General features: G+C 34.5%; 1 protein-coding gene across 2 annotated transcripts in view; it reads left to right on the top strand.

Annotated features, from left to right (window-relative positions):
- LOC108371928 (UPF0676 protein C1494.01-like) overlaps positions 1 to 11,524 on the top strand; it is a 31,222-nt gene extending 19,698 nt beyond the window's left edge. The window contains exons 2-6 of one of the 2 annotated variants that reach the window (XM_017627550.1): positions 7,111 to 7,226; positions 7,308 to 8,060; positions 10,308 to 10,386; positions 10,451 to 10,556; positions 10,718 to 11,524. In XM_017627550.1, the coding sequence (XP_017483039.1) occupies positions 7,111 to 7,226; positions 7,308 to 8,060; positions 10,308 to 10,386; positions 10,451 to 10,556; positions 10,718 to 10,769 (1,106 nt within the window). In that variant the 3' untranslated portion in view covers positions 10,770 to 11,524. The remainder of the gene's footprint in view (positions 1 to 7,110; positions 7,227 to 7,307; positions 8,061 to 10,307; positions 10,387 to 10,450; positions 10,557 to 10,717) is intronic. The other variant, XM_017627549.1, reaches the window with a different exon arrangement.
- The last annotated feature ends 1,580 nt before the right edge of the window (positions 11,525 to 13,104 follow it).

Genomic DNA, 13,104 nt, shown 5'->3' on the forward strand with positions numbered 1-13,104 from the left:
GCTAATACGTTTATGTGGCTACTTTTTAAATATTTTCCTAACCAATTTGTTTTCCAATTAAATAAGCGCGAAACGCTAGTTCTAAATTTTCATTATACATACATAGCTTTGGCCCGATGTTTATGCATGAGTATTAGAGGAAGAATAAGTAAGTGGATTTAGCCCGGTTGGCCTGTTTGTTTGATCGCAAACTAATTCTCAGTTTTCGAGATATCCGACTAAAATCTAGTATATGTACATACGGTGACCATTCGTACCCATTTTGGTGGGACGGTACCGATTTCGAGAAAGGTGATGCGCTGAATATTTTCCTAAAGTCGGGACGTACATATAAGTAAGTGCCCCGATTTTGCACATTTGTATCGAACAAATTCCGATTTACAGTTTTTATTTATTAATCGAATATGAGTCACCCTGTACTCTGGCCCAAAACCATTTTTCGGACAAACGTGCCCCCACTTTCATTCCCACGAAGAACATGGAATATAAAGGAGCCACAAACATAGCCAGCATCCTTATTTTCTATGATCTTTGGTTTTATTTTGTCAAACTGGTATTCTCGCTATATTGCCGTCCATTTTTGCTGCTAAATTTTTTAAAGGTTTTTAGAATTATTTATTAAGTTTGATGTTTGATGTAATCAAAAGATACTAACTTGAGTTTAGTGAATTATAAAAACAATAATACTAATTTCCTCAAAAAAAAACTCAAGCATATGGAAAATAAAAGCTTTATATTGTTTTTTTGTTGTTGATGTTATGACTTTATATTCAAAAAATAAAATTCTATGATCAGTTTCAATGCTTTAGAAATGTCTTGATTTGTGGTCACCGTAGGTATACAGGTATCTCTTTGTATTTCAAACCCTGTATTTATGGTCCGATATGGGTTCAAGCCCTGGTCAAAGCAACATCGCAAAAAAAAATTAGAAAAACGGTTTTTTCTTAACAGCTTCTCATAAAAATACAATCGCCGTTCGGAGTCGGCGTAAAACTGTAGGTCCTTCCTCTTTGTGTGACAACATCAAGGCGCACGCCACAAATCGGAGGAGAAGTTCGTCCAAACACTAACATATGTGTAAGCGCCAATCTATTATTATGGTTCATATTTGAAATAACTTCACAAAAAATTTTGGCCAATAGTTGGCGCAAGCGGCGAGATATTTGGAAAATTCGTATTCGCGTTCCGATTTTTTGCATATTTGAACATATATTACTTGAATGGAAAGAAATACCGCCACAAAAAAATTAGCCGTTAGGTGGTGCGGGTAAATTTTTTTTTTTAATTAAACACCATAACATTAAAATGTTTATCTAAAATTATTGTTATAACGTAACAATCTTTTATCGGAAACAGAAAAATCTAACCCCTATAACATACGGTCAAAATAACAGCACTCCAACATTTTGACCAGTTTTGATTATTTGTATTTTGTTTGTTTAATGTTCACCAATTTTTTGTAGAATTATAGCTCATTATAACAAAAACCATATGAATTCAAATTTAAAACTTTGTAATTTTTTTTTTCACAAAAAATTCGAACCTTTTAATCCAAAATTTTAGAATAATTTTTGGTTAGCAGTTTTATAGCCCCTTTAAAGTGCATGCTTGAAGGGGCTAAAAATTCGCGTTGTTTTTGATGGGATGATGTGAAAATGCCGCAGGTAAAATTTCTTGTCGATTAGTACTATAATAAATTTATTGAAAAAAATGTAAAAAGTTGATCGGTTAAACATCTTATCAATTTCACCGACACTTGATAACAGCAGTTGGTATAAACAAATAAGAAGAAACAGAGCGCAAAAGATAATACTAGCATTTAAAAAAGTATCAACAATCACGCATTCATTTTTATAAAACAAACATGGGAATAAATTCGAGGTAAAATTTTATTGTTATGGGTTTTTTCAAAATCATCATCACTTCCAAGAATGGGAGATATACTACATACATACATGTTTTATAAATACATACTTACATACACACAATGATACGGTGTATAGTAATCTGCAAATAGATCTATTAACCCTTGTACACAAATGATGTCAAAATGCTCCATTTTAAGAAGAAATATGCACAGAACTCTTTAGCTTTTATATAATGCATTTCAAAAAAAAAAAAAAAACAAAAAAAAAACTGAAATGACAATTGTGTAGAGTTTTGTTCACATGCAACATTTTTTTGGTTATTTTGCTGCACATGTGCATACATATGTAAATGGGGCTGATTCTGTAGGGCTAATTGTTGCAAAGCATATGAAATTCACTTAAGTGGCGCCTGAGTTTTATTTAAATAAATATGTTTTTAAGTTTTAAACTTCAGCACAAGCCATGACACAAAATGTCAAATTGACAAGTGCCATAGTTGTTTTTTAACGTGATGATTAACGTATTTTTCCTGTTGCATTTACACATCGAAATAATTTTTGTGTTTTCATTTGAAGTTGCTCTTTAAACATTTTTAAACTGATTTTTATCGAATTTTAGAACTTGTTCAATTAGGTTGACTTTCGCCACTTTAAAACTTATCACTTTTTTGTAGTCGATGGCGAATTCTTGATAATTTTTAGCAAATATATATATGTACACATGTATATGTACTTATACATACATTAGTAAGTCCCCTCTAATACTGTCGACGGCAGCCACACTTCAGTTTAGTAGATACGTATATGGAAAACAACTCAAAAGCCAAATTTTATTGTGTGCTAACAACAATTGTAAATGCTTTAAGCTCTTCAACTGCACACACAAAAACTACAAACAAACAAACATCCACTGGTAGCGCTTAACAATATAAAATCGTCATTGATTACTTCGAAAGTTGGCGGTAATCGATTGTTTGGTTGTTTTCCGATGCATTGTTAGAATTGTCATGGCCTGTAACAATACTACATATATGTGGGTGGCGCACCCGTTAACTTGACCGCCATAGTGAACTCCGTGCGGAAATAATAAAAACATTTTATAGGAATTATTTACTGTATTGAAAAGTATTTCAAAATTTCAATTTTGTGGGAAAATGCAATCAAAGTTTTATCAATCCATACGGAGAGTTGGAAAGACACATATCTTTGCCCATATTTTCAGGTCACAGATATGACAGACAGGCTAGTAGTACGTACTACTACTAGGTGGAATCCAGTTTCAGTGACAGTTCACCCTCTGAATTATGGAAGATTTTTTCATGTAGCGGTCTCGGTTAGGCAAGCATTAACAAAGCTCTTACAGCCAGTTTCACGAAAGCAATTTAAGTGAAAAATAAATAAAATAGAAGGGAAAAATAATAATTTTTTACTTAAATTGCTATTGAAACCATAGTTAACGTATTTATGTCATGCAAAAGCGTAAAGAGATGCTTCTAGCATGGTTGTTAACCGGTCAATAACCAGTAAGAAACTGGGGTTTCTCCCATATAGCAGAGAAACGTAAATTTTGCCAAAACTGCGGTCTCGTACAATTTTCCGTATCCGGAAACGCAGAGAAAAAAACTAAAATTAATTTTAATTTTCGTATGCGGAGAACGTTCGAAACGTTGGACAGTGTTTCGACTATATGGAGGCAGGTGGAAATAATAGTACATAAGCACCGATTTCACTGAAACTTGACATGTGCTCTAGTTTTGCAACTATAATCGAAACACTGTGCGTTGGGAGGAGATGATTTTATTTAAAAGCAATTGTATTTTATACGTGGTCGGCAGTGGGTGAGCGCTCTTTAACTCTCAGAAGGTGCTACATACGCTTGGCTAACTATTCGGCATGCGACACCTATGACCTGATTCCCCGTATAAAATCCGATTGAGGGCGAGATCTCGCGTTCGATTGAGGCCAATGTGAAACCGTCCCTAGCTGATTCATCGGCAGCCTCATTTGCGGCAATATTACGATGATTGAGGGACCCAAGCTAAAGCTGATTTGAACTGACTAGTAGTTCCGTTCAAAATAGTTTTGCACTCCTTTATCAGCTTCGAATTTGTGGTTAAGCACCCCAGAGCTATAGTGGCCGTCGGGCTATCAGAGGAAACGGCGACGCGCTCTCATTGACTTTAGCGTAAACTACTGCACTTTAACAGACGACAGTTCTCAGATATAGCAAATATATATGTAGATGTACAGTTGATGTATTAAGGCGTAGGTGTCAAATGCTAGTCCCGTTCGATCCTAGATGATTGAAATGAATTAAATTTCTTGATGCACAAGGCCAGCCGCTATTTAAAATAATAAAGTTAGAAGGATAAAATTCAAGGATATTTTAGCGAACATGTTAGTCCTTAATATATATTTATTTAGCAAAAATAACTATTCGAAATTTTCGAGTATATTCAAGGATAAAGTTCCAAAAGGAAATTTTCAATGTCTAATGGCTTTTGTTGGCCAAAAATTTAATTGTTTTCAATTTTACAGAATTTTCTATCTTATCTAAGGCCGTATTGTTAATAAGCATGTAAATTTTTAAAATAATTTTTTGAATCAATTACGTATATCTGCGCTTTGAAAAAATCTGGTGTGGGTGGTGGGTAAGACTGAAAAAAATTGGTAATTTGATTTTTTAAGAACCACCCTAATGTGTGTATATGTAAATATTTTCTACATAAAATGCAAGAATATTTGCCACCTTTTAATGGTCTGTGAATCATTAAATGTACACATAAATTTACTCATATATTATATTTCTATTCTCGGCGTGCCATCCAAGCTATTTATTCAAATTCAAATGCACTTCGTTATTATTATCTATCCATTTATATCAATTGAAATCAGCAATTACTTGAAAATGTCAACTTGGTTGGTCGCACGTTGTGTGATTATTGATTTCATTTATTGTATGATCGCCCAATGGATACAATTGCCTTATCAATTTTCTAATGGCGATTACCTTTCTACAAAAAACGTTGTCTTTTCCTCGCCCTCTTCACAGTGTTTGTGCTTAAAGGGCAAAGAGAAGGTTGCATTTTTCGGTAGAAACCAAATCGGCATAAGAGTGATCACCGATCAATAAAAAAGTAGACACGTGTAACAAAAAAAAAAAACAACTCGTCGCAACCTTAATGGGCATGTTGTACAACGTACTTCTATTTTGTGCTTCTTTCGAACCGGTAGCCGAGATAGATCGGTCTTTCACGCCGACGAGTTGGTGTGAATAACTTTTATAACTTTGCAGAGGGAGTTAAATGACAAAGTTTTCCTTCCGTAACAGAAAAATTTTATTCTCGCGTGGTCAAAGCACATATGTATGTATGTATTTATATATATATCGTCGCAAAACGGACATTGTGCCAAAAATGAGATTTGCTCACCGGATTTGCTCACAAGCCTTTTTCATTCATACCCAAATATCGAAATGTAGATATAAAAGGTAGAGATAATTAGGTATAAAAAAGATAACCATTTTGAAATAAGTTTTACTCTATTCTGCACAATTGGGTAAACTTCACATACGAGGTTTCGTCTTATTTTGATAAGCGATTTTATTACTTTAAACGACGATATATATGTATGTTAGGGATGTGCGCTTAATCGATTAAATAATTGTTTTATTAATCATTATCCTGATTAATCAAAAACTCATAACTAATTTATTGAACTCTGAGTAACTTTACTCATATCTTTCGAGTTTGCTTTTAAAGCAAATGCATTTTTCTTTTTTGATAATATAATACAATATTTTTCTTATTAACAAAAATATAATGCCAAACGAGCACACTTTTCCCATATTTTATTAGCCGGCCTCGTTTGCGCGAGGCTTCGCCAACCGCTGAATGTGTATATAAGTACATAAGTACATGAGTACATATACGCAGGAGGTGGCAACCCTACTCAATAAAATAATACATTTTTACACATCAAGCGGCTAAGTATTTTCATTTGACAGATGATGGCGCAGAACCGATGCCCACGCTTATTAGGACTGAATGTAGTAATTTTTGTAACAAGTGGCAACCGTACTAAAATTCTCAGTAAACAAGGTCACTCTCCTTTGATACAGACTGTATTAGAGAAAAAGTTTCAGGCTTACGTACACTAAGGTGGTCCAAAAAAAAGTAAAGCCGGAATTTTAACGCTCTCACCCCCCAGGATTATTCCATATCGGAAAAAAATATACCCCTATTTTTTATTTTGAGATCGCTCACAGTTTTCCATATATTTTATATGTATAAAAAACACTTTTCATTGAAATGGTATACAATTCTTGAAAATCAATATCTTACGATCGGGAAAACTCTGGTTTTTTATTACTAAAGATTTTTTATTCATCCCCAAATTACATTTTCAGGGGGTTTTGGCGGACCTATAAAATATAGTTACTATAAAAAAATGGTTAAATAAATAATTTTGTATTGTTATGGGGAATCTCCTGATGAGAAACAGAGTTTTCCGATCTAAAAATATTGAAATATTGAAAATTTTGAGTGCTTTGAGCGACCCTAAATATTTTTTTGATAAAAAAATGTGGTATTTTTGTGGTACACATATAACAATCTTAGGGGTTGGACCACCCTAATGTGCACATGTACATTAAATATTACAAGCTAAATTAAAGCTTGTAAACCTACCGAAAAAATTTAATTACTCTTTGGAGTGGTTTTAAATATGAAATGTATATTAAATTGTATTTATCCATCGGCTTTCGAAGTCTACATACATACATATGTATTTATTTACATTGTGGGATAATGCTTAATAATATTTAAGTCACGCGGAAGCGGTTAAGGGCTCATAGCAATTAAAATTAAATAAATTAAAGTGTGACAGCAGCTATTACCTTTATTTAATTATATATGTGTATAAGAACGCTGATTCTGCAGTTAATTCGATGCAAAATCAAATAATTATCAACTTTTTCAACTTTCATCACACCGCTATGTACATAAATACATACATATAGTAAATGCATATTGTCATTGGCGCTAATTGCCGCTGAAAAAATTGCGAATAAAATTCACTGTTGCTTTTTTGCTTAAAACCTTAAAACATTTTCAAACTGCTAAATAATTCATTAATTGTCAATTTTATGGGTTTCATTCAAGTAATTTTTAAATACTTAGTAGACTCGATAAAGTTTGATAAACTATACTTCATATATAATTTCGCTTCTATCTCATCCATAGGAACCGAAGAGGCGCCAGTGCGTTCAGTTGTGAATCGAGTCGGCCATCAATTACAAAAATGTATGTCCGAGAAGGGACTATGCTTGCTTGTAAATCATGGCATTTCCGATGAAAAGGTATGATAATTAATTTGCCTTTAGCATTGCACCTTGCGTATCCGCCACTTAAATATCTGAACCACACTGCTATAATTTCAGTTAAAAACCGCTTGGGATCATCTCGATGATTTTGTTGACCTACCTGGCGATGTGAAGGAGCATTACCTACGCACTGGTGATGATAATCACGGCTACGTGCGCCCAGGCGTAGAGCGTTTCAATGGCAAAACTCCTGAACTCCGCCATGCTTTCAATATTTGCACATTAAATGCGAAAAATTTACCCGAAGAACCATTACCTGGCTTCGCGGAACACATTTCATCCTTGGCACGGGATTTCAAAGCACTCTCCCGCTTCATTCTGCAGTCACTTGCCGTCTCGCTCGACATACCACAATCGTTCTTCCTCGAGAAACACTCACACATGCTGTCCGGTGATCATGACAACGAGTCCACACTACGTCTGCTCTACTATCCGCCCATCATTGAGGATACGGATGAGAAGAATGACTTTATTAAGGGCAGTTGTATCTACAGTTATCAACGTTGTTTGTCGGATAAACCCGATTTCCGGCCAGAAACGAATCCGCGTGATGAAATCAACGAATTGGATGGCAAAGATGAAAGCAAGGACACCACTGAACGTCAGTTGCCCAACGGTGAAATGATACGCTGTGGTGCACACACAGATTATGGTACATTTACATTGTTGGCCCAGGACTCGGAGGGTGGACTTGAGGTGAAAATGCCGGGTAGTGAAAAATGGCAGCGTGTTGGCCATTTGCCCGGTGCTATATTGATAAACTGCGGTGAAATCTTGTCGATATGGACGAAAGGACGTTATCCAGCATTGGTGAGTGGTAGAGAAAATTTAAAGATATTTATTAATATCACATTTTTCAAAATACATATACATACATATGTATGTATGTACGTATGACTCATTTCTCTTTACCTTCCTTCTACCTGCCTTTTTAATTTGGTTTTCTTACACTTGCGTTTTAATATTTCCACCAACTCAGATTTTTTATGACGACTTGTATGTATATGACAAGAACTGAGAAAATACATTGGTATACAGCATACACACATATGTTCATATATGCATGTATAATTATTAAAATCTTTGTACATATGTAATTGCATTGGTAAATGATATGAGGCTCAACCGATGGAGAATGGTTTTGGTATATCTTAGGTCTGCAGGTTAAATTTTTAATTTTTAATGAAGTGTTTTATTTTGTATAATTGGCTTATCGCTGTTTGGTGCAAAATATCTTGCACTACACTGAGAAAAGAGTTTAGTTGCGTCAACTAAATATGTTTTTCTCAACACATGATTTGCTTATACATAGTTACATTATTGGGTTATAATTACCAAATTGTGGGTTGAGAGGAATATAGTTATTTTGGTTGACCTATTACTGTCTGCGGTTGGGGTTGCTAGAGTCTGTGGAATAGCCACCACCTTGAAAACAAGAATGATTAACGTTTTTGTAAAACTCAGAGGAGCAGCCATTTAAGTACCTCAACCAAACTATGCCCAAAGTTTAATATCCATATGTTATGTTTCTACTTTTTGCTCAAATATCCTACTTTATTACAAACGCTTCCGCATAGAAAACGATTGCGTAGTGCGACAAGCGAAAGATTAGCCGAAAATTGAGACAAAAATCCCAGCACTTACGTCGCGTTTTGTCTTTGATCCATCTGTAAAGGATATCCACGGCCTTCTTGATTTGGGTTTCTCCGCGAATCCAGTTACTGCAGCTTGACTATTTTGTATGGGATTTGTGGTTAGTTCAAACCTTTGGCATAATATAACTTGACGGTGGGCATGTGGTAGTCTAATTATAAGGCCACTGTGATTGAACGGCCTTTCTTTTCGGTAACCCAAATCTGGTTGTGCTGGGATCAGCTGAAAGCTATTGGATTATGGTGAAGGCGTTTTAAGACTATGTTCAAACAGGCACCTTATTGGCAATTAAGCTCCTTTTCACCAATTTAAACCTTAATTGTTACCCGATTTATCATAAAAAAATTCAAATTACTAATTGCGAACAAATAATTAATAATTAATTGGCAATTAATTAGTGTCAGATTCTCTATGCAACCCTGCTAGGTATGTTTAATTTTGACTTGGAGGTATGTTTATTAAACAAAGAGCAATCAGCTGTTTGTTTTTGGTCCTCTTTTATAGCTGAATTATAAAATTGTACCTAATTTAATGAAAACTTTACCTAAAAGTAGATAGATGTACCTGGAAAGTATATATGCATTTCTATATAAAGAGAAATAGGAGGATAACAATTCCCATTGATACCATATTAACTTCTGTACTCACATTCAACAAATTTTGGCTATGTAAAGAATCTCTTCGAGCAGCGCGAGCCAAAACTATGTTGTAGAAAGGTGAATCACTTTCCTCACAGTTCTTTGATCTGACATTTTAAAAAGAAATATTTTCCATCTATCTGGCGAAATCAACTACAGTTGCGTAACTTTGACCACCCTTCTGTATTATTTGTATGCCCCTTCACGAAGGAGAGAAGCTATTAGATCAGTTGGCCCCACCAGCAAACGCATTGAAATGTCAATAAAAATAAGAACTGATATCTGAGAAGTTATTTGTCTACGTTCCAAACGTATCTAAAATTGTGTGTGTTGTACCGAATGTACTTTCAAACTAAATAAAGGTACGATTGTACCAACTTTTCCATCACTGTAGGTAATTCAGCAGCTAAATTCGTATCGATAATTGGGCTGCTGACGTGTGTGTGAACGCCAAACTGAATGCCGCAATTCAAAGTTTAATTGCCTCAGCTAATTGGTCTAAGGCTACATAAATAGTTCAGAGAACAATTTAATAATAACACATATTTAACAAGTTTTTCTAAAAGGTCAAGCAGCTGTTTTGTAGATATGTATTTGGTATCCTGATTCTTTTGCCTTAAGTATTAGCTTTATTTTTTGAGATATAGCATACTCATATCCATGGTGTAATTTTTATAGTACGCAGTTCTAAAATAAGACTATAATTTATGGGTTATTTGCCGTACTTAAAAATCTGCAACTTATGACTTTCTTTTTTTCATTGCAGCAACATCGTGTTGTGATACCAGAACAGCCACATATACGCACGCGTGGCCGTCATTCCATTGCATTCTTCTGCCATCCAGGTAAGTGACACACAAAATAGTACAAAAACCCGTTATTTATTATTAAATACATTTATTTTTCTAGATAACTTAACTATGATTTCGCCAAATGACCTGCCCAACACAGAAGTCGGCACCGATACGGTCGACAAGAAGCCACGCAAGAAGTCCTTCAGGGCAGCGAAAGAGAAGTATGTGTTAATGACGAATTTTCCATAAAAATTTAAATTACTTGATTTCTTAAATTCTGATGAAAGCAACAATGCTGCGGCGTGCGCATCTATCGCCACCACGCCCTTCCACTCCTTTTCAAACCATATTTACTGGCTTAACGCTTTTGCCTAACCCACAGCTTTTTTCTTTTTTTGAAATCATTTCTAGGGTTTACAACGCATACCAGTTAATACAGAAGCGATTTCGGGAAACCTATGGCCACCAAGCTTCGCACTGATAATTACAAGCACACACAAACACACAAACGTACATTAAACCAACTCTAGTTTCTAAATACATAGTTCATAAATACACACAACTTGCATACATAGATTGTTTAGCGCATAATTATTTACATACATATGTAGCTACATATATAAATGCTATTGCACTTACACTGTACTGATTCCAGTCGTAAATTTGCCATGCAGGCAGGGACATAAATACCCGATCATAGCCTTTTTAAAGACGATTGTATTTCTGTGGAAAAGTGGCATAGCTTGATTGAGATGCCGGAGAGAAAATAGCAGTACCGTTGTTTGAGTCCTCGATATTAAGCTTAATTTATTTAATACATGTTTGTTAAACATAATTTGTGTTTGTGTTTAAACACAATATTTAAAAAAAAATATTATTTTGTCCTAGTTAATACTTATTATACATACACACACTTGTACATCTAAACATAGTATATTTACATTCACATCTATGCATATTTGTTCGCTTGTGAACTACTCCAGGCCTACATACATACATATACATATATAGGGTCATATGAACAGTATCTGCGGATTTTTGACACTATATCGTGTTGATACCCATACATCTGACAACACTAATCCAATTGCGTCAATCTGAGGTGCGTTTGAAAAGTGACATTTCAGGCTACATTTTTAGTGAATATAAATTTGTAATTTGTCGAACACCCAAAAAGTTATATTTATTTGAAAATGGAGTGGTTTTCCTGATTCAAACATGCTCTTCGCTCTAGCCGGCCAGTTACTGGAAAAGTCGATGAAATAATGTAAATGGTTGTGTAAGACCAACATGTAAGCTGACAGGATATAGCGGGGCCCTACATAATCAACCATATGACAACTTGGAATCACGTAAAAATAGCAGGCTAATCAAATCAGCTCTATGTTTGGGTGACATATAAATTAACGCAAAAGAAAATTTATTGACCGAGCTACAACCAGTAAAACACCGTTGAAACGCAAGGAAATCAAACCATTTTTAAAGCGAATTATTACGGGCGATGAAAAATGGAGTGACTACGAGCATAAGGAACGCAAGCGATCACGACTTCAAAGTCTTTATTGACGATAAAGAAGGCGTTAAGTGTTTGGTGGTATTGGAAGGAAATTGTCCATTAAAAACTGCTAAAACGACATGAAACGATCAATGCGGTCTTGCGCTGTGCAGAAGTCGACCGTTAAAACGAAGCAATCAAGCAAGAACATAAAGAATTCGCCAATAGAAAAGGAGTTCGTTTCAGCATGACACCTCATTGTAAAAAATTGGCCTAACGAAGAGCCGCTAGAAATCACTTTGCCAAGTTTTTCGGCGATAAACCACACAGAAGTTCTACAACGATGATATTATGAAGCTACCCGAAAAATGGCATACGGTTTTAGCTAATAATGACTAAACCGCGGTGAATTTTCATATAACCCAATACATACATATCGAAGGTCCTCTGCAATAAAGACACAATACAAAATTCAATAAATAAAAACTGTTAACTACTGTTAAGTGGCTCTGGTCTCTAATCCTTGTCTAATCCATTTCCACTCTTTACTTAAGTAAGTAGGAAGGATTGCTAAAGTAAGTACTAAGGATTATACATGGATTCGATAAGGATTAGAGAAATGAGCCACTTAACAGTAGTAAGGGTTTCTATTTTTAGACTTTTGAATTATGTCGTTATTGCACAGGACCATCGATATGTACATAATAAAACCCAAACGCTAGCATATACATATGTGCATACGTAAATGTAGCGCCAAACTACAACTGCACATACATATTTTCCATATTTTTTTGTACGTTTTACAGTATACTTCAAGTTTTTAATTTAACGCAAACAGTAGCAGACATTTACATTCTTACATATTTACATATATAAATTTAAGTATACATACATATTCTGTTCTTTACCCCTCTTTACTACTTCTCAGCATTACCCAGAGTGTATTAAATTCATTTGTACTATAAATAAACATTTGTACTACTTTTAAAGAAAATACTAGTTATAAGGAATTTACAAAATAAAGTGAAAGAAAAAAATTTCAAAACTGTGCTCATTTGTTTGTAAAGAGGAATTCTTACTAAAAATTATTATATATTTCAAATCAATAGCTAAGTACCATATCTATTTTGGAGATGAAATTATTTAAACTAGTATCGGTCAGTTGTCGAAATTTGATATATTTTTTCATACACTTTTGAATTTTGTTTGTCGCAAATATTGACTCCTTTATGCGAATTACGATGTCCGCCAGCAAAATTAATAGTAAATTTACA

This window comes from Rhagoletis zephyria, unplaced genomic scaffold (genome assembly GCF_001687245.7).
Source record: "Rhagoletis zephyria isolate East Lansing unplaced genomic scaffold, Rhagoletis_zephyria_1.1 Rzeph_scaffold_05310, whole genome shotgun sequence".
Taxonomy (NCBI): domain Eukaryota; kingdom Metazoa; phylum Arthropoda; class Insecta; order Diptera; family Tephritidae; genus Rhagoletis; species Rhagoletis zephyria.